The 25,648-nt window shown below is 42.1% G+C and overlaps 1 protein-coding gene across 1 annotated transcript in view; it reads left to right on the forward strand.

The window, feature by feature from the left end:
* The window catches only part of lamc3 (laminin, gamma 3), a 92,418-nt gene extending 68,239 nt beyond the window's left edge, over positions 1-24,179 (forward strand). Inside the window, exons 13-28 of the mRNA XM_076098300.1 lie at positions 9,074-9,262; positions 9,570-9,815; positions 11,132-11,285; positions 11,393-11,535; positions 11,683-11,861; positions 13,678-13,858; positions 14,974-15,218; positions 16,404-16,480; positions 16,800-16,934; positions 18,906-19,125; positions 19,636-19,782; positions 20,704-20,806; positions 21,578-21,780; positions 22,984-23,124; positions 23,208-23,307; positions 23,876-24,179. Of these exons, the coding sequence (XP_075954415.1) occupies positions 9,074-9,262; positions 9,570-9,815; positions 11,132-11,285; positions 11,393-11,535; positions 11,683-11,861; positions 13,678-13,858; positions 14,974-15,218; positions 16,404-16,480; positions 16,800-16,934; positions 18,906-19,125; positions 19,636-19,782; positions 20,704-20,806; positions 21,578-21,780; positions 22,984-23,124; positions 23,208-23,307; positions 23,876-24,138 (2,726 nt within the window). The 3' untranslated portion in view covers positions 24,139-24,179. The remainder of the gene's footprint in view (positions 1-9,073; positions 9,263-9,569; positions 9,816-11,131; positions 11,286-11,392; positions 11,536-11,682; positions 11,862-13,677; positions 13,859-14,973; positions 15,219-16,403; positions 16,481-16,799; positions 16,935-18,905; positions 19,126-19,635; positions 19,783-20,703; positions 20,807-21,577; positions 21,781-22,983; positions 23,125-23,207; positions 23,308-23,875) is intronic.
* Positions 24,180-25,648: the final 1,469 nt, after the last annotated feature.

Consider the following 25,648-nt stretch of genomic DNA (forward strand, 5'->3'; position numbering starts at 1 on the left):
GGTGTGGTTTTTCCTGTTCTTTAAAAATATTGAAAGTGTCAGAAGATAGGAGAGATTGTGGTCTAAACACAAATGTCCTTGTATTCTGAGTTGTTTGAAAGAAACCCCCCCATTATTTATTAATGAACCCGTTCAACTGCAGGTTGAGCTTAGCTGCATTTAGCATCTTAACGGAGTTCACACCTGACAAGTCCCCGCAGGCTGTGAAGATTTTTTTTTTATACACCCACAAACACACAATCGCTTTAAAGGATGCTTTTGAAATATTTTGAGTGTTAAATATGGAACACGATGTGTCCTCTGAGTCATGGATTGAAAATTCCTGTGCTTGTTGTGTTCTTTGGCGTTCTTCTTGGTTTGAATAGCATTAGCTGACTATCAGGGAAGGAAGCAAGTTAAAATTAGCCAGTCTTTTTTCCAATGGCATGTCATGTTCTGACAGCCGGCTGGCTTGTCTTCAATAAAAAAAGAAAAAAGACGCTCTCCATAAATCTGAAAGTTCAGGTCAAGAGGAACTATCAAAGTGAGTTGATTAGAGACACCCTGTTCATCATTTGTCACCAGGAGGGCGGACCAACCTGCTGTTTCTCCTATCCGAATCTTAATTGCTGTATAATTACCTAACGACTTGCATCATCATGCAGGATGTGCCCACAGACAGCATTGGGATGGAGTTTATTCACTGGCTGCCGAGGGAAGCTGCAGCCAATGGTGCTTCATAATCATGATTTATTAACAGTCTCTGAGTCGTGTCGGTTCTATTTGCTGTAGTGCAACACAACAGATTGGAAATGTTAATATTTGTGGTAGAACGAGCAAATTGCGGTTTCTGCCGAGCACTTGTGCTGGGGCGCTGATGAAGGCAAACATATGTCCTTCAGATACAACAAAAAGTGTGTCTAGTGCATGTGTTCCCACAGTTGTGGACGTACGTTCATTTCGGTGTACCACTGGCCTGGACATGCGTCTTTGCAGTGTGTACACCGTGTAAATTGCATACACACCATCCATAAAATTGGGCAGAGGCCATGATTTATAAGGTAGAGAGTTGAGGAAGGAACGAGATGATTGTAATGCATTGATAAAATGGAGACACTCAATTTTCACTGCAGCCCACTAGGGGAGCGCTCATTAATCACCTAAACAAATGAAACACCTTATGCTCTCGACACTCTCTAGTCTCTGCTGGGTATTGAGCAATAGGGTACTGTATTCGAGCTCCTCTCTTAGCCCTGCTTCCTAATAGACGTGTAAGTCCTCCATTGTGAGCCAACTTACATCTTTAAAGAACAATGGCATCTGAAGATGCTTTCTTTTTCTCAAGAGAGATGCCAAACATGAATATAAAATGAAAAGCTGCCAAGTAATTAGGGGGGCAAAGTCAAATTACTAGCCACAAGGGGTACTGCTAGTCTGTGAAAATAGTTGTATAATGTCTTGTGTGGATCTTGAGGCAACTTTCTGAAGTCTGAGGCATTTACTCAAGCTCAAGAGAGAACACATTTTTAACAGAAAGTCTGTGTTACAAACTGGGGGAATGGAGTTTGAAAGATGTGGGTGTTTAGCAAGCTGGGAGGGTCTGATGAAAAGATGCTCTCTAGTTGCATTATGGTAAGCGTGTGATCCAGTGTTTTTTTGGAGCTAAAAGTCAAGATATCTCGGCTTCTGGTGCTTTGATTTGGACCGTTTGTTGTTAACCACGGGGCTTCAGGGAATGCAAAGTCAGGCTGTCGGTTGACCCACCACTTTGGTCCAGACTTAAATACCCCAACAACCACATTGGATGGATTGCAATTAGTGCACACCAGCTTGACATGACATCTACATCAGCCTCAGGTGTACTTTGTGTTTAGTGCCAATTAGCAAATCTAATATCTAATATGTTTTTAAGAAACCTACACACAATCAGTGAGCCAAACCGAGGGAATCATGTGATTGATTTCCTCTTCACTTTTTAAACGACACCTCGTAGTGTGCATGAAAGGTTTGACGTGGATTGATGTGGATCTAAATGATCTTTCTTTGGGTCGCTACCTACATCCAGAGACTGACTGCTGTGTGATCATTTGCCCAATGCATAGACTCCCAGTTAAACCACGTTTTCGACACTTACTTTGGATCTAGCGATAATCTTGTGCCTATTAAGAAGGCCAGCTAGAGTTAGCCCGCAAGTACCTGAATGCAGCATGTGCATCTGCTCTACCAACCCCAGAGTAAATAAGGTTATTTGTTCTGTTTCATAACAGCATATGCTTGTTTCTCACCATGACATTTGTGCGGGGCCAAATTTTTGAATAATGCACACTGGTTTTGCATAGCTAAATGTCACGCCCACTGCAGTGTGGTGGAGGAGGTCGGGGAACAGCAGCTTTTGCTTAGTTCTTGGTCTGTGAAGGGGAACGGACCACCAGGGGCTCCAGCAGTGAAATACATAGAGGTGGTCCTAATAAAGGCCATCACCTAGAGTACCTGTCTCATTGCATCTGTTAGGGTACAGATGAAGAAATGACCAGTAGAATGCGAGCTTTACAAATGGAGGATACTGTGACTCAGTGTTTACCAACAAAGGGCTGCTTCAGAATGAGACAGAGTAAGCCAGGGCGTGCATTTCCCCAAATGCCTGCCTAAATGCCATCTTCAGCTCTCTAAGGTCATTAGTTAGAAAAAAATGTATGGGAGAAAGTTGAGGCAGACAAACTGATAGAGAGTGAAGCCGGCTCTAGCACTGGCTTATTCTGCTCCCTAATCTCTCTGGTGGGCTGCATTTGTTGCAGGCTAAGCCCTAAGATGCCCGGTCTGTATCAGCGTGATGGGATATGAGGAGCGACAGCGAGGGGGAAAAGAAGTGAGAAAGAGCAAGAAAGACAGATGTAGTCAGTTAGAATGAATCTCACCATGTAATTTCTCCTGCTGATCCTATTCAGCACGCTTTACTTATCTCCTCACAACCAGCGTATTTATTTTACACCAAAATAAACAGAAAGATAAACAATGTGCACACTCTGTCTGCCTGCCTTGGTTCCCAGTCACACTGTCAGAGACTGCTGATTTGAAAAGGTTTCAACCTTTCCCTTGATGAAATTAGTTTAGACAAGGAAGACTTAGCACAACCAAACTGGTGCATCACCGAAATGAATGAAAATGAGGAAGTTTTCCCCTGCCTAAAAACAGCAGGTATGAAAAGAAACCCGCTAGAAAAGAACAACTACACACTGTGTCTTACAGAGAAAGCTACAGAAAAACATAAAGCTCTTCCACCTTGTTGTGGCAGGTGATAGAATATGAAAATCGTCGTTAGAATTCGTTATGTGGGTTTAAAAAATGTTCCATTTCATGGTGTAGCGAGATTAGATAAACCCGACTGGATTAAACCCTTGAGGGTCAGCCCGCCACCATGGGTAAGTGCTTCAGAGACATTCCATTGTCTCTGAACTGGCCATTCATCACAGCGGGGGAGTTTCTGAATAAACTTCCTCAGAGACTCTTCACACAGACCGGCTTGGCGCTCTTTCTCTGCAGCCAGTAAAGGCGACAACTTTGGCGGTCAGAAAAAGATCTCAAGACAGGATGTGAAGACACCTATTGATTAACCGAGGTATTTCTTTACACGCACACATAACCTCTCTCTCTCTCTCTCTCTTCCCACCACCCTCTCATTCTCTTCAACAAATGTCAAGAAGACCCTGACCAGAACAAGTCTTAAACCTTGGAGCTGCAAACAGGAACGGACTCTAGTTGGTGTCCAATATTCTTCAGTAGGACGGAATTAGAGAAGTCTTTAAGTTATTCAATATACTCGCTAAAAGTATTCAACAGATGATTCCAAAGGAGTAGGTCTGTTTCCTGAGTCTGTGAGTAATAGGCGATTTAACGATTGATCAAACTGTGGTTTGATCAATCGTTAAAGTTAGTGATAATAACCTTATGTTACATGGAAGAACATATACTTTGCCATCGTATTATTGCTGTTTGTATTGTGTATTATCCATGTGTTATCTGAATGTCATTTCCATATACTGTATATACATTGATGCTTGGTCCATAGTGGGGGAAAGTATGTGACTTACTCACGTAAGATAGTAAGTTAAATAGTTTCATAAAGTACGTCAATATTAAAAGACAAAGAAGTTTGAATAGTGGCTGAGAGTTACATCACTGTTCGGTCGTAGAATATCGCCTCACCTTTCTTCATTCGTTCTTCGCAGATAATGTCTGAGTTTATTTTCCCTTCGTAACTTCTTACTCACCTTAAGTATCGTATTTTAATCCTGTTTAAGCCCGTGAACCTCGTGTGATATTACCTTTGAGTAGTGTCGTCCAACCAAACGAGATTATTTTAGGTCTATCTAAACGAGTCATCTTAGTTAAACAAGTATTCAGAGCATTATCTGACCCCCGGCTCATCGACAATCATCTGCCACAGATCAAGAACCTGAAATAAGGCCATATCGTGAGCCTGCCTCCCATAACCACTTTGCACACAGCAGTGTATCATCTTCAAAGACGTCTTCCAGTCCCACTGTGTGGGCATCTGAAGCCACAGAGGACCACCGCTTCCTAACGGGAATCACCACCCGTTGGAGAGCCTTGAGTCTACCTCAACTGGAGCAGAAACTAAACGGCTGAGCCCACTGCAAGGTCTTTTGGAACTACGCTGCACAAAGTAGGAAACTTACATCTTCTGATATGATCAAGATTTGGTGTCAGATAGCGCTCTGAATTATTAATATTTACATGTTAGAGTAGCGACGGTATATCTTATAGGACATCACATCCTTCCTTCACTATCCCAAATCACTCGCATTTGCGATTTGAAACAAAGTTTCTTTATTCATTTGTTAATCCATTTATTCTTTCATATGATTTTACTATAAATAAACCACACATTTATCGGCAAGTCGTTGTCTGTCATATTCTTTTAAAGCGGGAACTAAAGATCAATTAACTCATAACTTACTACTGAGATATTGAGACTGATTAATTGATTATCAACCTGTTGAAGTCCTTTTATTTATTTTGTGCCACAAAATGTAGTGCAAGATTGAATTTATAAGGTAGTCATAACCACGACAATTGCAATCCATCCAGTGGTTGTTGAAAGAGTTCACTCAGGATCACAAATGCCAACATCATGATGGCACTAGAAGAAAGGTCAGCTGATCATCAAAGTCATAAAGATGCATCATCTGTTTGTTTGTGCCCATCCATCCAGTAGATGTTGAGATAATTTCACCGGTGGCACTGGACGAAATGTCAGGGGATCACCAAAGGATTCATCATCTGGGGACCATGAATGTCTGTAGTAGAAATTCAAAGATTCATCCAACTGCTAGCGTGGCTAAAAAGAGTAAAAATATAAACTCAATGCAAGAGGAAGGCAGAGAAATTCTTAAAGTTGTTAAATCAGCTGAATAAAAGTGCAAGATATTCAAACACTGACATTTGATCAGAGTAAAATACACAGTAAATCGTATATATCCAGCTCCTCTATAACAACTTGGGGACCCAGAGCGAGACAACATGAAATACAACCCCTGCTGTTAGTTTGCGTCCCTGATACCCCAGGGCCTTGGACATAACAATTTGGATGACAGCCGCTATACACAAAACAGGAATTGATGCATTTATTTTCCACAGTCACAGTATGACAAAAGACTTATCCCCAGTCGTCCATATTGTGCACATTATGTATGGGGGTGGACAGAATACACAAACCCTCCTCCCTTCCTTTGACTTCCTCCTCTCCTCTGCAGCAGTCCCCCCCCCCCCCCCCCCCCAATTCAGACCCCACTGACGAGCCACATCTGCAGCAGCAGGCGCTGGCAGCAAATCTGTGTTAAATTAGAGAGCAACATCCCCATCAAACAGTCCCGCAGCAGATTTACCCCAACTTTTACCCTCGAGGCCTCAGAGCTGCAGACCGACTTTTCCTCTCACTGCCTCTCTCTATCTGTTGTGTTTCCTTCTCTCCTTCATTAAAACAGGGAGTTCACATGCATTAGTAAATACATTTCCTTGGCCCGAAGCGTTTTAATGTTCCACTGGGCTAAGTAGACAAGCCTCCCGGAAAATATGTGTTGAAAAGCTCATGTTTTTGACTTCACATCCATGCTGTGTATATGTAGAGCATGAAAGAAATAAACTATTCTAGTTTAGAACTATTTTGTTGAAAGCAAAAAGTAGCTTTAACAGTCATATAACTCACGCAACCATATGTTGCTTTGAACTTGCGACTTGTTTCTCTTTGTATTTCTGGGCTCACACGTCATCAAAGACCCCACACATTGCCCTTCTCCTGCGGAGAGACCTCCCAAGATGGTGCACAAGGACATGCAACGATTTTTCGAAACTCAATTTGGTCAGTAAATAAATTTCGATTTTAGGGGCAAGGATGTAATAACAGAAGAGAGGCCCGCTCTTATCTTCTCCTAAACAAAAGCATACTTATTTAAAATCCATTTCTCTTTGGATTGTCTTTCCCACTTTTCTATCTCCATCTGGCGTTAAAGCTGTTACAAGCTACTGCAAACAACGATAACCCCCATCTTTGGAAGAGCTACTCGTCGCACTTTGTTTGAGAGGGACACTGAATGACGCACAAGTATAAACACACTCAATGAGGGAAATGTGGAAAAAGCTTGACGGCAAAGCTGCCAGTCTTTCATCCGTTCTCTAGTGCCTCTCCGTGCCCCTGCGGCTGTAATACAGCGATGTATTCAGTCCTATCCTCCACAAGTGGCCTCCTTAATGAAGTGCATTAGACCTGGATGTGTGTGTATGTCTTCAGAGAGTACAATGAGTGCAGGGACGAGGTACAGGTAGAATGAGCACTGGTAGAAAGGAGCTCTGTGGAGTGCAATGTGTATATCAGGCTCTTTGAGAAAAAAAAAAACACCTCTAGACTGCTTGTCTTCCATACAGAAATATTGCTTTGCCATCACACAACAGACAAGCTTCAGGCGGAGTACGAGAGGGCCGGGCGAGGGCAGGATAGCGGGATTGTGTGGATTTGTCGAAGGGTTCGAAATGTGCGGCGCCACAGGGGGAGCTTCGCAGAAATCCCAAATCATTAAGGCTGAATGAACGCTCATTGATTCATTGATGAAATGACTCTGAAGTAATAATGATTAGCATGACGATGAGAAATACCATGTGAGGAGCCAGACTGCCATTCAGCGACAGTTTGTGATGCATGCCGTTAGCTTTTCCGAGAAGCCGATGGAATGATAATAGTGTCGAGGAGGCCCTCAGTGGCTCTACGGCCCCATATCACGCTCAGTCATCTTCACACTCAGTAAAGTCAGCACATTTCTGCTGCCATTAAATTTACTACGGCTCATTGGGGATTGACACTGCACACCATCAGTGTCATTGTAATGCCTTGTGAAATTCAAGAAAGATTCACTTCTTTCTGCTAAGAACAATCATTACTAAATACTCTGTTTAAATGACTGGCATTACATGCTTGGAAGTCATGTATTATTCACCTCACCTCTCCGAGAAACTAATGATTTTTACCCAGACGTTTACACTTCATCGGGCAACGGGGATAATTGTTCCCCCTAATGTGTGATCAGTTTAGCTTCGCAGCCGTTATTCTATCTCATACACTTGACTTGCAGGTCTGAAGTTAACGGGGCTTTATTTAGTGATGGCAGACATTGGTTGCGGTGATCCTATAACTAGCAACAAGACTTGCTTTACTCCCGTGCTCAGTGGTGTGAGCCCATTTGAAAATGCACAGCAAAGAGCTGCTCACTGAATCACACCGTAGGCGGTGAGGGAGTGATGGGAAATTTTAATGAGGACTCTGTAAAACCGCATGCCCGCGGATTATTTGCCATGCATCGAGATGTTATTGGTGTTCTCTAGAAAATCAGCGCAATTGTTGTTATCAGCCCATGCTGAAGTCCTTTCAGAAACTTTGAAATTTTGAAAATGATCCAAATAATTGTAAGTTCTCTGATACACAGGCACCCAGTGAATACTAAGCACCATGCAGCGCAGCAGGAATGCTAAATATCTTCTTGCAGCAAAAACAGCAGTTCTTTTTCATTACATTTTAAACCAACAAATCAACAAATGTTGATTAAATATTTAATGAATGTCTGCTTATTGTGATCTTCTGAGCAGTCGCTTTTTTTTTCTTCGTGGTTTTCCGAGAATGTAAACACTGATTACTTTGTGGTCCTCTTTAAGCTTTAGTCAGTCAGTTATTAAATTAGAATTTAATGTCACACTTTCACTGTTTCATTTCAGAAGTTGCCGTTGCACAAATTCATCAACACAGAGGAGCTTTTGAGGGTTCATGTGGGTCCGATCATCTCGGTCTGTGACATTAGAGCCACTGAACTGCAGCAGGAGACAGGGTTGTTTTTCTCTGAGTCCTTTTGCTATTTCACAGTCGTACAGTGTGCTCAGACACGATGTCAGTTTCTTCACTGTTGTAGATCTTTTCCCTGTTTGTCATGGTATTATTATTCAGCTCTGCCTGTACCTTGCTAGATTTTGAAATGTGGTATAATGAGGACTGACAATCTGCTCAATGAACTGAGGAGAATTAACCAGAGATTTGGTGCATGTACCTGTATATCGACACATGCTGCACGTGATCGAATCCCTTTAAGTGGTTTAAAGCTGTGAGTTGTTTTTGCAAGGCTTTTGAAACAACAGTTTGTTTTTCAAGACATCATAGAATTGGTAATCTCTCCCACTTGGTGGGGGAATTGCTTTACTTCTTGAAGGTCTTTCGGACTGCATTTGGCTCTTATATTTCCCAAAGCAATTATAGTCGGGGGGACTTTAGTTGTCTTCCGCTTTCCATGGTGGGCTGTGGGGAATGTTTTTTTGTTTTAGTTTTTTCCGGATTGCGCTGTGGAGTAAAATGTTTGCATGGACTGGCTGTAGTTATGGTCAGAGACACAGCGCACTCTGCTGGCGATGGAGAAAACACCACCGGCTCTGGTCTACTTGTGTCAAACCTTAAGCGTGAAAAACAACAAACACACATAGGCAGGTGTGTGTGTGTGTGTGTAGTAGGAGTGTGTAATCCTTACATTCCTCTCTGTTGCAGGTGCGTGTGAGTGCTCAGACTTCACCACTGGGATGACCTGTGAGCGCTGCCTGGATGGTTACTACGGCAGCGCTTTGATTGGCACGCCCGGTGATTGTCAGCCTTGCCCTTGCCCGGACCGAACCAGCTGTGCCGAAATTGCGAAGACAGGACAGGTGGTCTGTACCAACTGCCCTACAGGACAGACAGGTGAGATGAACCACCAACAACGGAAAAAATATTTTTTATTCTGGCACCACACAGTAAATAATGGGCACAAAGCTATAGAACAAATAGAACAAAGCTATGACAGCAGCTCCACCAGACAGCTTGATGATGAAAAGACTGGCTTTAAAGCAGCTGGTTTGCAGGACCTGTCATTACACAATGCCATCTGTAATTCAGACATTTTTAACTTGAATTATGAAAGAGTCTGAGGTGACATGGGGATGCCCTCCAACAGTGTTCAAGCTCAGTCATCCATTTAAATCCTCCTTTCACCTTTCCCCCTGTGTAGGGATGCGCTGTCAGATGTGTGATGATGGCTACTACGGTGACCCCCTGGGACAATCTGGCCAAGCTCGACCGTGTATGAGATGTGACTGCAATGGCAACGTGGACTTCAACGCTTTGGGAATATGTGACCACGTGACCGGGCGATGTCTGAAATGCCTGAGACACACAGAGGGCGACCAGTGCCAACGCTGCCAGCGGGGTTTTTACGGCGATGCCCTGAACCAGACAGCTGGCCAGAAGTGCAAGTGTGAGTAACGGGGAAAGAGAGAAATTGTATTTCTGCAGGACAATGTTAAAGTCGCCCTCCACTGAAAATGTGCTTACTCTTACTTCCCCTGGATGTTTGACCGTCACTGTGCAGAATGATGGATGTGCAGAGTCCGACACTAGCAGGCTGTTTTTACATTCACCTGCTGAGGGGGGGGAAGTTTATCTGCTCTAACCTTAAACAAATACTTAGTTTTTCTCACATGCCTCCATCAAAAAACAGAGAAAGGTATGGGAAAGGTATGGGGGCCACGTCTAACAAAAACTAAATGATGACTATAAAAACTACATCAAAACATCTGTTTACAAAATCGGCCCCCACCTACTTTAATTCATCAAGACTTTTTTTCCGTTTTTTGATTAGTAGTTCACTGTGGAGGCATGCGAGAAAGTTTTCTTTAAGAATTCAAGGTAACAACGGGAAGAGTAATTGATATACAAATTTTATAAGTGAATTATTCCTTTAAATCTGAGTTAAAGACCTTTTCATGAAGCATAATTACGTGACATTACAGCTATGAAGTGGCGTGGAAACTTAAAGACACCAGGACATTTTTTGCGTATTCATCGATGAAGATTTTACAGCGAGGGATGAGAAGTTGATATAATTGAATAATATTCAACATGAACTTCTATCGAAAAAAATTATACCATGATATTGTTATTTAAAGCTGAGTGTTTCCTTTTCTAAATCTTAAAAGATGTTTGGAGGAGATGTTAAGAAATTCTCGAGTCCTCTCTCAAGACTTGCATGACACTCCGATTGTTCCGGTCACCACATGATAGTTAGGGTCAAGTAATAGCCAACTAATTCCATTAAAGACTACATGGCCTTGGGTGTAGCTTTTAAAGAAATGCAGAAAATGGTGCATTCACATGGATCAGGAGTTCATATTCGGTATAGGAGACTCTCACATCTCTCCTTGACATTATTCTGTACAGAAGTTTGACCCGAGGCGTACAGGTAGAACTGAGGTATAAAATAAATCAGAGGATGAACACATCACAGCTATTACTCTTTGGGCCTCTCTCTGTCTTTGTAGCTTTATTTCAGTGTTTCACTCAATTACACCTTTTCTTTTCTTTAGAATTCTCCCCACCCCAGGATTCCCTTTATCTTCTCAAACATTTATTTACCCCATTTGCAGCTTTTGCCCTTCACAACTCATGAGTAGTGCTGTCTGTCATTTTCTTCCATTTTTCCCTCAAGCACTCCGGAATGAAATCAATAAAAAGTTACCAACATTTTAGCAGTTAACAACGTAACATTTTCATTGTTTTATTTGTTTCTTCTAGCGTGCAGCTGCCATCCCAGCGGAACCTTTGGGCATGTAAATGAATGCCACCCTCAGACAGGAGATTGCCAGTGTCTCGGTCATGTGACCGGACGGGATTGCAGTTATTGTGAAGTTAACTTCTTCAACCTCCAACCAGGTGTAGGATGTGAGAGGTATTGAGATCACCTTTGAACAACTTGGTGTTTTTTTTTGTTAATCGACATAACAACTGAGTTTATAAACTGAGTCTATCATTAAGACATTTCCCTGCCTTCCTTAGGTGCAAGTGTAGTCCAATTGGCTCATCGTCCATCGCGTGTCATCCAATCACAGGGCAGTGTGTGTGTCGTGCCGGAGTGGAGGGGAGACTGTGTGATTCTTGCCGTGTGGGCTTCTTTGGATTCTCGTCACGAGGTTGCAGAGGTACAGGACTTCACTTCAGGCATCCCAACTGCACTATGTGCCATCCTCTAATCCTTTAATACAGATCACACAGGAAGACATTTCTAACTCTTCAAATGTTTTCCTCTGCTCCCCCATCTTTCCTTGTGGTCCTCTTTCCTCTGCCAGCCTGCAACTGTGACCCAATGGGCTCCATTTCAATGCAGTGTCACGGTAACGGTACCTGCCACTGCCGCCAGGGCTTCGTGGGTTATAAGTGTGACAAATGTGAGATGAACTACTTCCACAACAGGGCCACACACCAGTGTGAGGAATGCCCAGTTTGCTATGGCCTTGTCAAGACACAGGTGAGTTTATGGTTGTTTGTGATTGTTTTTATGTGGGTTTTTTGAGCAAACACAAACAAGATGTGAACACAACATTGAAATATTAATAAACCATTTAAAGGTGCAAGACACAAGATTGGGAGCATTTTGATTGCCTCTAAGTGGCGCTCACGATGGCATCATAGCTAGCAGTGCTCACAGTGCTAACAGTACAAACTATGGCAAACGTGCTGACGGAGCCAACAGGGTAAACCTGAGGGGGAACCAAAAGGTTGGGTGGGTGCTACGTTTCCACGTCGATGCTGTCAGCTGATACGGCGTCGTCAGCTGTTACCGCCATATGAGAGACGCTCACGTGCACGAACGTGTGCTAAAAGCACATCAAAAAAGGTAGGAAAAGCATAAATAACAACACACATATTCCACTATACTGACAAACTGCATATATATATATATATACAATACACTATACTCCACTCTATCTTTACTCAGCAAATAGATGTTTGCTGCTTTAATAATGCTTTGAATGTCATATATTGCTCCTTTAAGTTGATATGGCCGAACTTGTTACTCAACACTTACTAATGCGTGTTTGCTGCACAAATGTATAGAACTGTTTTCCTCACTGTGGCTCTCACTATTGTATTATAAGCTGCAATTTGTTCCTGAAATAGCCCGGTCCCCCCTGCACATCTTGCCTTTGTAGACCCTCATGAAAGCCATATGGCTCCTTTGTATTTGTAGATTGCAAGTAAACCGTAGATGTGCAGTGAAACAGAAAGAGACATTTGCTCTAATGATCTCCTGGGCAGCTTCTTTCTGTCCCTTTAGATTTGTTGCAACCCACGTCTGTATGCTGAGGTGCTGCGTCACTGGATTTGCCTCGTGAAGTCAATCCAATTCCACCAACATGTTCTGTCTTTCCTCTGAACACATTCTTTTTCCAGCTAAAGGGGCTGTGTGTTCTCCCTGGACCGACTTGTACCTGTGTGAATACCTACTGTGATTTCTACAGTATTAGCAATTCAGTGAACAACCCAAGCCTTGTCTGCTCTGAACACCTGCAATTACTCCTCAGTCTCCCCCGGCTCCCCTTCTCTGCCTCTCCCACCTTCTATCTCTTCTCACATTTTCATCTGGCTTTGCACACAGAAAGGAAAAGACTAACAAGATCGCAAAGAGAGGAAGGTTGGAAAAGACAGAAATATGTGATCGATGATCAAGAAGGCACCGGATAACAGCCAAATAAAGAATGGGAACTAGCTACATGGTACTTATTCAAAGACAGAGGAGCATAGTTATTTCTGCTACCAGAGCCGACACCTCTTAACCACACACATGTAAAAAAAAATACAACATGGTGGTTTGAAAAAGAGATGTGTTCACAGCGAGATTACAGGCTCCTTTTATAGGTCCGGACCATTTAACTTCCAGGGTCAACAAATTGGTGCCAATCACAGCACCGTCATTCAATTTTCAGACCTGGACTTCCATTCGCTACGAAGTCTAATCCAGTTATCTTCTGAAGCGCTTTCTTTGGCCACATGCTATGCAGAGAACAGTGTGAGTGGACGTGGATATGAAAACCGTGTTCTATCCTTATCCTGTTGTTGCGTATTCATTTATTCATTGCTTTTGTTGAAATACTACATTTTAATGTCATGCTGTACCAAGAATCAAAGTCCTTGTGTCTGAATATAGTACAGATGTGGATGGATATATATTTTTGTTGGAGTAGTTGTTTGTGTGTTGTTGTTTTTTGCTTTGTTTTGGTCTCGCAAAATCTGTATTCTCATTGACGCCGTCAGTGATAAATCTCTGTGCTATTACTGTACAGGCAGAGAAGATGAGGACTCGCCTGCAGGAGTTGGAGAAGCTGCTGGCTCACTTTGATTGCCGAGGTAGATTTGGAAAGCAGCACCACCTGCTGAAGTATCACATGGCCAGGCTTTATGAGCACGAGCACCAGAGGGAGGATGCTCTACCAAATGCTCTGGAGGATTTTCTGGCCTTTCAAGGTAACAGCAGCCAGAATGGCCAAGATGATTCCACTTGTCCTGTCACTCCTTTTTATGTTTCCTGTGTGGTCACGCAAGAGACGCTCGGCAGCCTTTGCTTTGTGAAATGTGAAGCTCGCTTTATGTGCCTTTGTGAGTATTGTGTCACATTTTGGCTGTGAGATGATAATGTGCCATATCAGTACATACAGGACCAGCGAGCATGGCTAAGAAATTTGACATGAAACCGCCCACGACGTTCTGCAAAACAGGCAGTTGCGCTGTCCGTGTCGCCTCGTTGTGACACTGTTACAGATATAACAAAACAAAGCGATTAAATCAGGAAGAAGGCAACAATACAAACCTCTCCCAATTACTGAACACAATGCTGATATATCCTCATTATCTTTGGAGGGGAAAGGGCTTACAGGCTCAGCTGCACAGGCCAAATGGAGACAAATCATAACAATATAGAACAAGGCGCCGTGTGACCAACTTAATCCCTATTTATATGACAGGCGATGCATCTCTAATCCCTGGTTTATTATGATTATAGTTGCAATCACGATAATAGTTGTCTTACATCCCCCCCCGCCCAACACCCACATACTTACACACACATACACACACATATAGTTACCAGGCCTTTATGACACTGGGTGGCCCAATAATGATTTAATGAGTATGTGGGAGCGACAGGCTCACTGTGCGGGCACACAGAAGCCAAACAAATCACACTGGGGCTCACACACACTTGTTATCTCTCATTTTATGTGACACAAAGTCAAAGAGACAAGCAAAGCATGTCACACAATGAAGCAACAAACACCCAGACATATTGTACGAATTGTACTCAGCTCCAGACTGGCTAGGCAGCCAGTAACACAAGAAATACCACTGAATACAAAGTGAGACTGTGACAAACGTGGACAGAATTCCCTGTGGTTTGGGGGGTTTTTTTCTGACCACCAACAGGTAGACAGAAAGGATGAAAGTGTGAATTCACACAGAACATGAGCGATGTGTTAAAATACTGCGTTCTAGCTACAAAGAATTGGAGGAATGATGTTCTTGGTGAAATAATCCATGAAGGATTTAATGTGGTTATATTTGCTTTTTTCTCTTTGTTCTTTCAGAAGCTCGGGAGGCCTTCATAAAACAATTTTCCTTGCTGGAAGCTTCCGCAGGCACACTCTTAGCCCAGCTACATGGCATTACTTCCACTTTGAACTGCAGCATCAGCATGACGGAGGAAGAGGGGAAGGAGAGGAGGAAGGATGAAGGAAGCAGGAGTGTGTGTCAAACCTTCACTGAAACTATGTTCGCGGTCAGAGCGTCTCACAAACAGCTAAAGCAGGCAACACTGGACCTGGACAACATGGTAGGCGAATTAACCATATTGTTTCTTCAACATTGGGTTCATGGTCCACATAGTTAGAATGTATTCCAGGTATGTCATTGCAGAAAATGTTAGGAGCAGCTATAATGTAAGGGTTCACCCAGTCCACAAGCAGGCTGATATTGTTTGTAACACAATAGATTTGTTGTCCTTATTACTGGATACTGCAGTTTACTCCTTTTGATGGAGCTCCTGTGTAGATCACAGAGTTCCCCCAAGGCAAAACAATATTTCTTACCCACACCTCCTCCTCCCTCCTCCATCTGCCTGGCAAATTCCTGCTTCCAAAGGAAAATCCAAAGACTGTTTGATGGATGCTAAAATTAACAACTTCTCACCATCTCACCAAGACGCTTTGCAGGAATCTATTATGGATACTGCTGCCATGTTATTCAGATTGTGGGAGATGAGAGAGAGAGAGAGCTTGTTTTGCCAGTGTTTAGCTCTCTATTTCAGATTGTGTGTCTGTGTGCGCGCAGGCACATTGTACCTCCGTAGCCCTTGTCACTTGGGTAAGCCTGAAGCGGCAGCAATTTAATTCCATATTAATAAGCAGAGCAGCCATCCAAAATGAAGAAAGAATGCAAGAGTGTCAATTGGTGATTCGGTTTTCCCATTTTTATTTGCATTTTCTCAAATAAAATGTCACTCGTGGAAGAATTCAGCATTTGACTGGATACACATTACATTTATCAGGACAAAACTTGAGCGGATTTATTTTGAGGGAGGTTTTTTCCATAAACCCCTGCTTTGAACCTTTTAGAATACATATGCTTAAGAGGTTCATTAGATGAGTTTCACTATTTGCAGAATCAAAGCAATCCACAGGACACCATTTTTGAGCTTTGGCAGTCCAGAAAAGCATTTTAAATCAAGCCAAAGCTAATCTAATGAACCTCTACTCTTCATACAAATATGTGCCCAGATTTACAGAACCGCTTTCACACAGATGCTACATTTTCTGAGCAAACAGCACAGCGTCGAAAGAAAAACTCTCCACTCAGCTGATGAAAAATGCCTTAAAGATTAGATTAAGACTCGAGTTCACATGATGAAAATCTACATGTCAAAACAGTCTGATGTCTCTTCAAGGCCGGACCTTTCATTTTTTTTTTCATCTCTCAGGCCTGCTCAGCATGTTGCATTCCCTCTCTTCCTTTTTCATAGATCATTCCTTTTGAGGTGGTGTCAGAACCCAACAAATGGAACAATTTGGTCAATGACTCACAGGCCCTAATGAAAAGGTAAGACAGATCAATGGACCATTACAAGAAAAGACCACTGAAGTAATCTGTGGAACTTCGTCTCTCTTTGCTTCTACTTTTAGCGTGTCACTGACACTGGGGGTTAAGCCATTGTGAATCGATGCCTTTGGCCACTCAGAGTATGCAGCATTATTATGTGGTAGTTACAGCAATCTAGACTGCAGGAGGAAGTTGTTGACGCTGAAATCCATTTCATCTCTCCTCAGGCGGTTGTAATGCTCTGTTATTCTCTGTTACTCACTTCCTTTTTCTCCTCCTTTCACTTTGTCTTCCTTTCCCCCCCCCCCATCCTTTGTAGTCACAGAGAAACAGCAGACCACATTGAGGCCATAGCCAGCAGGGCGGTAAGAGCCTCGGAGCAGACCTTCGGTTTCCTGATGGATCTACTGCAGGACAACTCCACAGAGGAGTACATCAGGAACCTAACGGAGCAGTGAGCACAATAAGGAATCCAAACACACGCCCACCCAGACGAGCACAAGAGAGAATGTCTCCCATTCACATAAAGCATCCTGTATTGAAAAATCCCAACAAGCTGCATGACTCTCTAGATTATTGTGCTTTCGCAGTATATTTCTAACAAAGTGCACCTATCCCTGTATAACAGCTCGAGGTCCTCTTCTTCACAGCAGCCTTTTAAAGCGCATTGGAGTTTAGGAGTAAGACATTTAGCCACAGGGGGACAGCTTCTCTCCACTGTAAGCCTATTGCTTTCTTGGATTTGCCGCATGCTCGCTGCATCTCCTAGCGTGTGATTGCTCTGAGGATTATCCTGAATGCCAGACAGAATGATGCAAAAAGCTCTCCGGTGGCCATGATGAGAGCAAGAAGCGAGGAACTCAAAATTGATTACCCCCTTCTAACAGTAGTCAGCTCAGTTCAGGAGAGTTCTGTTAATCTCTGGAGCGCTGCTGTATGATTGTGTGTGTGTGTGTGTGTGTGTGTGTGTGTGTGTGTGTGTGTGTGTGTGTGTGTGTGTGTGTGTGTGTGTGTGTGTGTGTGTCAGTTTACAGGATGTGAATTGAGCAGTTTATGCACAGATGGGCAGCATGAAATTGTATTTCCTACACATATGTCCCCATGCATTGGTACTTCAGATCAGATATATTTTTTAGGCAGGACAGCTATCCAATCAGAGAAATGACAAAAGTATCTAACCAGCCGCTAACAACAAGCATGTATTACTTACAAGCATGTATTACTTAACTTGATACAGTATTTCCACATTCTGCTACTTTATACTCGCGTAGTCACATTTCAAAGAGAAATATTGTAATATTTACTCCCCTACATGTATTAAACATATATAATTAGTATCTACTTGTGAAATTAAGTATTTACATAAAATGATTAGGTAGACTAGACTTAGACACTGGGCTGGCAACATCTGGACGAAGTTACCTAACTGTATTAAAGTAGTTAAAACTAGCTCCACCTTGACCAGCTACAACAGTACAATAGTACTAATGCATCAGTCTCAACAATACTATGTAGTATAAGATAAAAATATATTAGTGACAGGAGCCATTTCTCTTCAGAAGGAGTGTTTTTATACTTGTTATACTTAAAAAGTATTAATGTAATACTTCTTTTACTTGCAATGGAGTATTTTTACATTGTTGTATTGATACTTTTACTTTACCAGACCTTTGCCATATGGGTTGTTTTGAAAGGCATCTTCCAGCATTTCAGTGTTCTACCAAACATATTATTTATTACACTATATTGATCCATTTAAGGGGGAAATTTGTCTCTGCATTTGACCCATCCCTGTATATAGGGAGCAGTGGGCTGCCAATGACAGGCGCCCGGGGAGCCTGGGGTTCAGTGTATTGCTCAGGTACACTTCGACACGTGACACGTCCCAGTCGAGGATATTAAATTAAAATATTGTATAAATGAATCATTTTAACTACCCAAGAGAAGGGCGTGTGCTTGTTGCTGAACACATTTGAAAAAAAGTGAAAGTGTCACACTGTGAATCGATGTGTTTCTGCTCTGTTGAGGCAAAACAGATTGGATATCATTACAGCTGTGGAGGTGATAAAAATGGCACTTTAACATCTACTGCTCTGTGCCTTTCGTGAATTCATCATGCTTTCTTTGTAAAACGCTGCCTTCCCTTTTAATCCTCTTTACTCAGTTATAACAAGCTGCCTTGTCTTGTTCCCACATGTATATTGATTTAAACAGCATGATGCTTTTTAGGTTTCTCTTACCAACACTATATGAAATTGAATATACTGAATCATGTGCAAAATATGTGATGCTCTAATGAGTCTGCAGCATTTACAGTTATAAATCAAGTGAACAGAGAACATCCTGATGTTTGATAGTGTCCATTACAGTACACTACATTTTACAGCGTTTTCTCTGCTGTCTTTTTCTCCGTCTTATATCTCAGAATAACACAAATGCAGCAGCAGAAGGAGAACCTGACGGCACAGGTGAATGAAACTGCGGCCAAACAGCTGGCCCTGGAGGAGGAAGCTGCTGGTTTAGAGCTTGCCCTGGGTAACATCACATCATCCTTACATCAGTTGGCTCCGACAGATGCCAGCCCATCACCGGAGCCTCACCAAACGCAGCTCAACCAAACACGTCCAACCAACCGTACAACAGAGGTCAGTTTGGACAGCACCTGCAGAGTACAAATGGAATTTGAAGCATTATTATGTTACATTATAGACCCATGAGTGGATCATTTAGTCTAATTAAAGTTTGATAGCGGCACATATTATATAAGAAACACATCTGGGACATGTACAGAGGCTAATATACAGATACACGTATTTCATTTTTTGAAGAGTGGGCAGTTACCTCCACATCATTTTTTTTTTTCTTTCTTCCTTTTACATTTGGCAAGCAGAGAGGGACACTGAGTAGGCACAGGAGAGAGGATCCTGGCAGGATTTGTTGCTCATGGGGGTACATGTTGTTCCAGATGAGGGTGATTAACCACCGCAGCCTCTCTGAGCAGACAACAAATTGAAAAAGGACACAGAAATAGGCCAATTTGCCCTCTGAAAATGGCTGATTAAAGGCAGAATGTTTTGTCAAAACTGATAGAGAAAGCAAAATGGGATTTGTTTAATAAAAGCATTAAAGTTGTGTATTGTTTGCTTCCTGTTTAGTGGGGCGAGGACCTGCTAAAACAAAATGAAGAGCTGGACAAGCAAATTCAGACCCAAGACAATCTCATCAGTAGGATCAGAGAGGAGATGGAGCCTCTAACACAGACCGCCAGTAAGAACCTGGAACTGCTGGATGACAATAGTGAGGTGACTAAATATACCGCACATGTGACTTCATGTCTTTATACTTTGAATGTATATTGAATTTTAATTTGTAATGCTTAGTGTGAAGTTTATTAGCCATGCTAGCAGCTCTGTGAACAGCTCTGTTCGTCCAGACTGAAATATCTCAACAACTATCAGACGGATTGCCACGGCATTTTCTACAGATATTCAAGGTTCCCAGAGGATGAATTTAAGTACCACCGTGAGATTCACTTTTGTGGTTGAAAATCAAAATTTAATTTACAACATTTTAATTGAATCATAAATCCCATTTAACATCTGGTCAACTCCTGGGAGGATTTCCATCATACATGTCCCCCTCGGGACGAATTGTAATGACTATCCATTTTTCTCCGTCATCAAATCAAAATTTCAATTTGTGCAATACTTCGCATGATAACCAAATACCTGCAAAACTTTTTCATCAGCATCTTTGCTAATTAGCAAATGTTTGCATGCTTACTAAGGGTGACCCTGAATAGCCGACTACTCGATCTACGGAGCCTGATTTGACGACCAATCTCGCAATCGAATCTCCTCGTGGCGGAAAAATGTGGTTATGAAACAAAGGATCATTCCATTCAGGCTATATGGGGGTGATGAATGTCTGATTTTACAAAGAATTGCTTGGTTTCTTCCAATAAATGTGGTATAAATATCAGCCTATCAATAATACTGTTAATCAGAATTTGAAAACAATTAATTATTAATTTTCTTTCAAATCAATGAGCAAAAAAAAGAAAGCTTGCTGACGTTCACATTTAGCTCAAAATATGACATCACAGAGCTGCTAGCATGGCTGTAGACTATTTTAATGCTGTCGTCTCCTCAGTGCGCCTTGATATCAGCTTTGAATACACTTTAGCTGAGGTCATGTTTCCTCTTACGTGTCTTTCTTTCAAGCTGCAAGCTCACGCTCGAGGGGCAAAGCTCACGGCGTTGTCGTCCGTGGTGACAGGGAAAGGGGTGGAATCCGACGCCATCGCCCTGCACAGAGAAGTAGAATGTGAGTCTCTTCCTCACGTCTTTCTATCTATCTGGCTTGTTTCTCTTTTTCACTCTCTTCGCTGTCTGTCTTGCAATGTTTGTTTTTGTTGAACGTCCAACTGAATTATTCCACTCAAATTGAAATGTCAAGTGCAGAGTCTGAAAACAAATACAAGAGCAACAGACTGAACTCTTAGGATAATAAATATGTCATCACCATTGTAACATTTTGACCTAATTGTCACGTATTGAAAGCAGCAGCGTCAAATGCAATGAAGTGTTGGCGGGTTGGCGGTTTATGATACGTGAAGAGAATCTTAAGAGATTTTGTCTCCTCAGACTTGCGTTGAAATAGTAAAGTAGCACAGAATAAGGATGAATGAAGGAAATCTAATTCAGTAGACAATAATCTACTTGAATCCACTGTTTGATTAATCAAAAGTAAGCTGAAGCTTTTACGATGAATCATCTGGTCCTACATGAACACACATATTTCTCACAGTTTGACCATGTTGGGTTATTGCACATGCGATAAATCTGTATTTGTGATGTTGTCTGATCTCTTCTCACTGTTTCAAGTTGGTGGGGCTCAGTTGGAAATATGTGATGCCCCATACATCAATGCACCAATCAGGATTAATTAATTTGACGCTCTGGATGTCTTTTTCCTAACTTTAATTTAGCTTATTTATTCATGATTATTTTATTTAATAGAAGAATATCATGGATTCAAGACAACGTTCTCAGGGCTTTAATCCTACTGCCGGCCTTCTTCCCGATCTCCACTCAGACATGGTGAGGGAGTGGCCCCGTCGGCAGGCCCAGACCAAGGCTGCAATGAAGAAGGAAAAGCCCCTGGAGGAGAAGGTTCTAGCTGATGTCAGAAAAAAGGTCTCACAAATCAAGAAGATGCTAAAACCAGCGCTGGAAAACTCCAGCCTCTCCAGCAACACCACAATGGAGGCGGAACAGACGGCCCATGCTGTGGCAAAGGTATGTGTGCTGTTTTTTTTGTTTAATCTAGTGTCATAATAGGGATCAAATTTGGAATTTATCCAATTGGTGGTTTGATACCTGGCTCCTCCTGTCCACATGTTGAAGCGTCCTTTGGGCATATCGGATGGGATAAAAGCATCATAAAAGCAGTTTTACCAGCATTGTCATTATGAGCATATTTGCACGCTGATGTGCCCAAACACATCCTCACAGAGCCACTTGCATGGCTGCAAACTTTAGCGTCCCATTTTACACCCGGCGCAAAGCGAAGCACAGCGCAACTGTCATTGCTAGTTTCAGAACGATGAAGTTGTGTGTCGTGATGAGTGCACAAGTGATATTTGTATGCCTTGTGTGGACGGTGCACACACGCCTCCGTCTGCGCTCAGCGTTTCGTCATCTTTCTGTGTTTGCGAGTGTAGACGTAGGCTACTTCAAAGTTTGAGCCTTATATCTCCGCTCATTACAAACCATGTCTCCCTCGGAGCCCCGCTGCAAGCCCGAGTGTAATGCAGCCTCTATATTCAGCACCTTCTATCAATGGGACAAACAGCAGACGGAGTGCCCTTTAAATCTGTAAACACAATATGAAACGCATTGAAGACAATTCTAGGGCTGTACCGAATCGTTGGAAGCTTCATAGCTTTATTCATAACGTTTTTATTCAAATTTGAAAACTGCACATCTTTTTTCTTTTGCATGCCTATTCATTCTGCTTGAATATAGCATTTATGCACATTTGCAGAGAAAGATCAGGCAACACTAATATTAATAGTGTTATACTATTTGTAGAATGAAATGCCAGTGGCGGCTGCATAGGATTCGAGTCGTGTGATCCAAACATGTCCAATAACTCCAGAGCTGAGTGATACATGTAATCATTTCCAAAATTCACAACATGTTTTTATCTCACAAAATATTCTGCTTCAATCCATATTTGTTGGCGTTCTACCTTTTCCAATTTTCTGGATCCGCCATTTAGATAGCAACGTGCCAGTTGCAGGCACATCACCCAGATTATGGGCCATGTAAAAGTTGAGTTGGACACGCCCTAAATGCACTCGCACCATTCTCTTTAGACCGTGCGCTATAGTTTAAATATGGTCCTTAGTCTTGCTCTGTAACTAATCAAAACATCTTCAATATTCGGGTATCGTTTGTCTTTCCTTAGTTCTATTTGTCCTCTCTCTTTGTGTGCAGGAATCCAAAGCCATTCTGACCCAGGCCAGGCATACCAGGACTGCATCTGCTCACCTTAGCTCCCATATAGACGCCGCTTTACAACAGCTGACTGAGCAGGAGATGCTAGCTGACACAGTCAACGCCCAGATCATCTTAGAGGTACCTAACACAGACATATATACATTCAAACAGCAGAGTCTATGCTTACTGATCTGTCCTTCCTGTGTGCACCTCATTTCCAGCCTGACGTGTCCCTGAACAGCGTTATGGAAGACATGGAAGCTGCCAAGCTCCAGTTAAAGGCCTATTCTGTTACACTAACCGAGCTAATCAGCAAGATTGGTAAGTCACTCCCTTATAGATCATCTTCACTGCTGGCACCTTTTTAGTCTTCCATATCTATAAAACTCGTTAATCTTCATTATATCTTAAATGTCAAATCACTAAAGAGCTCTTTGCGTTTTAATGCCTCATTTAACATGGAAATATTTCCCAGATTGGTATCCCCATGGTAGAGTAAGAGTAACTGCCGTTCATGTTTTCCAGCAGCATTTTCCCTGTGGGTAAATATCAGTGTGTAAGAATCATTCAGTGGCGTCTTTCTGACGTAATATTATCTGACCTATTTATTCAAACACATTTCTTGTATCATGTTTTGTACAATTAGTTGAATTAAGTATACTGACAGGGACCTTTCACTCCGTGGTGCTTATGTTAACATGATTGAGAGGATAATGACCAAATCACTGTAATTAGGTCATCATGGCTGACCCCCCCCCCCCCCCCCCCCCCACTTGAATCACTGATGTAGGACCGACGCTTACAAACCACCATCGAGCAAAATTTCTGACGCCTCCATCTGTGGTTGCCTCTTTCTCCAACTGTCCTCTCTCTTGCACGTCCCGAACAGATGGGAACGTGCCGCTGGAGCGCTTTGACCGGATCTTGGATGAGACAGCGCGCCGCCTGAGCATGCTTCGCGGGAGTGTTGAGAGCCCGACGCTGGGCTCAAAGATCCAGAAGCTGCAATCGGCCGCTAAGGAACAGCACAGCAGGATGTCCTTCATTGAACAGGACTTACAGGAGATCAGGGAGGAGAGAGACAGTCTCAGGGACATCACTTTAAACCTGCCTCAGTCATGCCCCCAGGCCACAGGTGCAGGTAAAGGCTAGATACTGTAGATGACAAGCATTGGGTCATGATAAAACAGCTGAACATCATAGAAGTCTGAGGATTTTGTTAATAAAAAGGGGCTGGGCCGTTTTTTTTATTATTATTCTGCTTCAAAAAGGTCAGTTATATCCTTAAATTCTTTTCTTTTTCCATCTGTTGCCCCAGGGTACGTTTTATTTTACCACGGATTTTGTTAATAAAAGGGTCTACGGTCGTTTTTTATTATTCTGCTTCACAAAAGTCAGTTTTATCCTTAAATTCTTCCCTTTTTCATGCTTTTGGCCCCAAGATACATTTTATTTTACCACCTTGATACACTCACACAAACACTCCCACCAGAAGACGTGGATTATTCACTGTCTCCTATGATTTACACCTAATCTTTTTTCCCTTAATTTCTTTTTCCCACTCAACAACATCAGAACTTTAATTTCACCGTGAATAATAAGCAGCCGTTCTGAACTGCTGGAGTGCCCTGTCAAGTTTAAAATAATGCTGATTTTCCTTTGTGGGGGTAAGAGGTGAGTCTGAGTGCTCCTTCAGACTGACACATTCATTTACACTTGAGCTCTCTTTCATCAGCCTGGCTTAATTAACAATTAGTCCCCTTGGCCTCAGTGGGGTTCAGGTCAGGCTTCAAGAGCACACAACCTGTGTTTGGGATTCTCACAGTGCCTTCCTCTCTGTTTTTGTGGTTACTATCAAATGGTCAATATTCCTTGTCTTGGGGTCACGGTCTTGGTCACACTTTCTGACTTCTGATGACCAAAATGTGAAAGCTAATTACCTTTGTATTGTGAAAATGACTCATGGAGTGATGGTTTACCAAAATACACTTTTTTCCTGTTTTTAATCATGTTGAATAACTGATCAGGAATCAGATTCAGACAAATGGTCTCATCCAACCAGTTCCAGTTAGACATCAACATCTACGTATAGTAATTGTTTTGAGTATGTAAGGCCTTCACATAGAAACCATTACAAAATAAAGTATACTTAAAAGGGCCATTTTGCATATTAAAATGTCTCAATTTTTGTACAACAATGGAAATAAAGGAGCTGCTCACAGCTGATTAAAAGCTTACATTTGTAGATGATAGTTCAAGGAACTCTCAAAAAAAAAAAGATAATAATAAATTAAATATTCAGCCCTTAGAAAATATTCTTGCTGTTTGTGATATTTCCATAATGTAATGTGGCAGACTTCCAGAAGGACATCAGAGTTTGATTAACATCTATTAACTCACATCTTGTTTAATTTCCTTTTAGTACCAAACGGTTAATTACATTTGTCTCTTCTGCAGTAAAATAGTGCACAGTGTCAACCTTTGTACATAAATGAGCATGTAGTTGTTTGGAAGATTTAGGAAATACGCATATTTGCTTCTTTTCTTTTCTCTATGAGTTGAATAAGAAGATCCTTACCACGCTAAACGTGAAGCTACACCTTTTGACTTTTTGCCAGCACCTCGAAAGCTCACTAATCAACATGTTGCATCCTATTTGCTT

Source organism: Anarhichas minor, unplaced genomic scaffold, assembly GCF_050575085.1.
Source record: "Anarhichas minor isolate MPS153535 unplaced genomic scaffold, ASM5057508v1 ptg000002l, whole genome shotgun sequence".
Classification (NCBI taxonomy): Eukaryota; Metazoa; Chordata; class Actinopteri; order Perciformes; family Anarhichadidae; genus Anarhichas; species Anarhichas minor.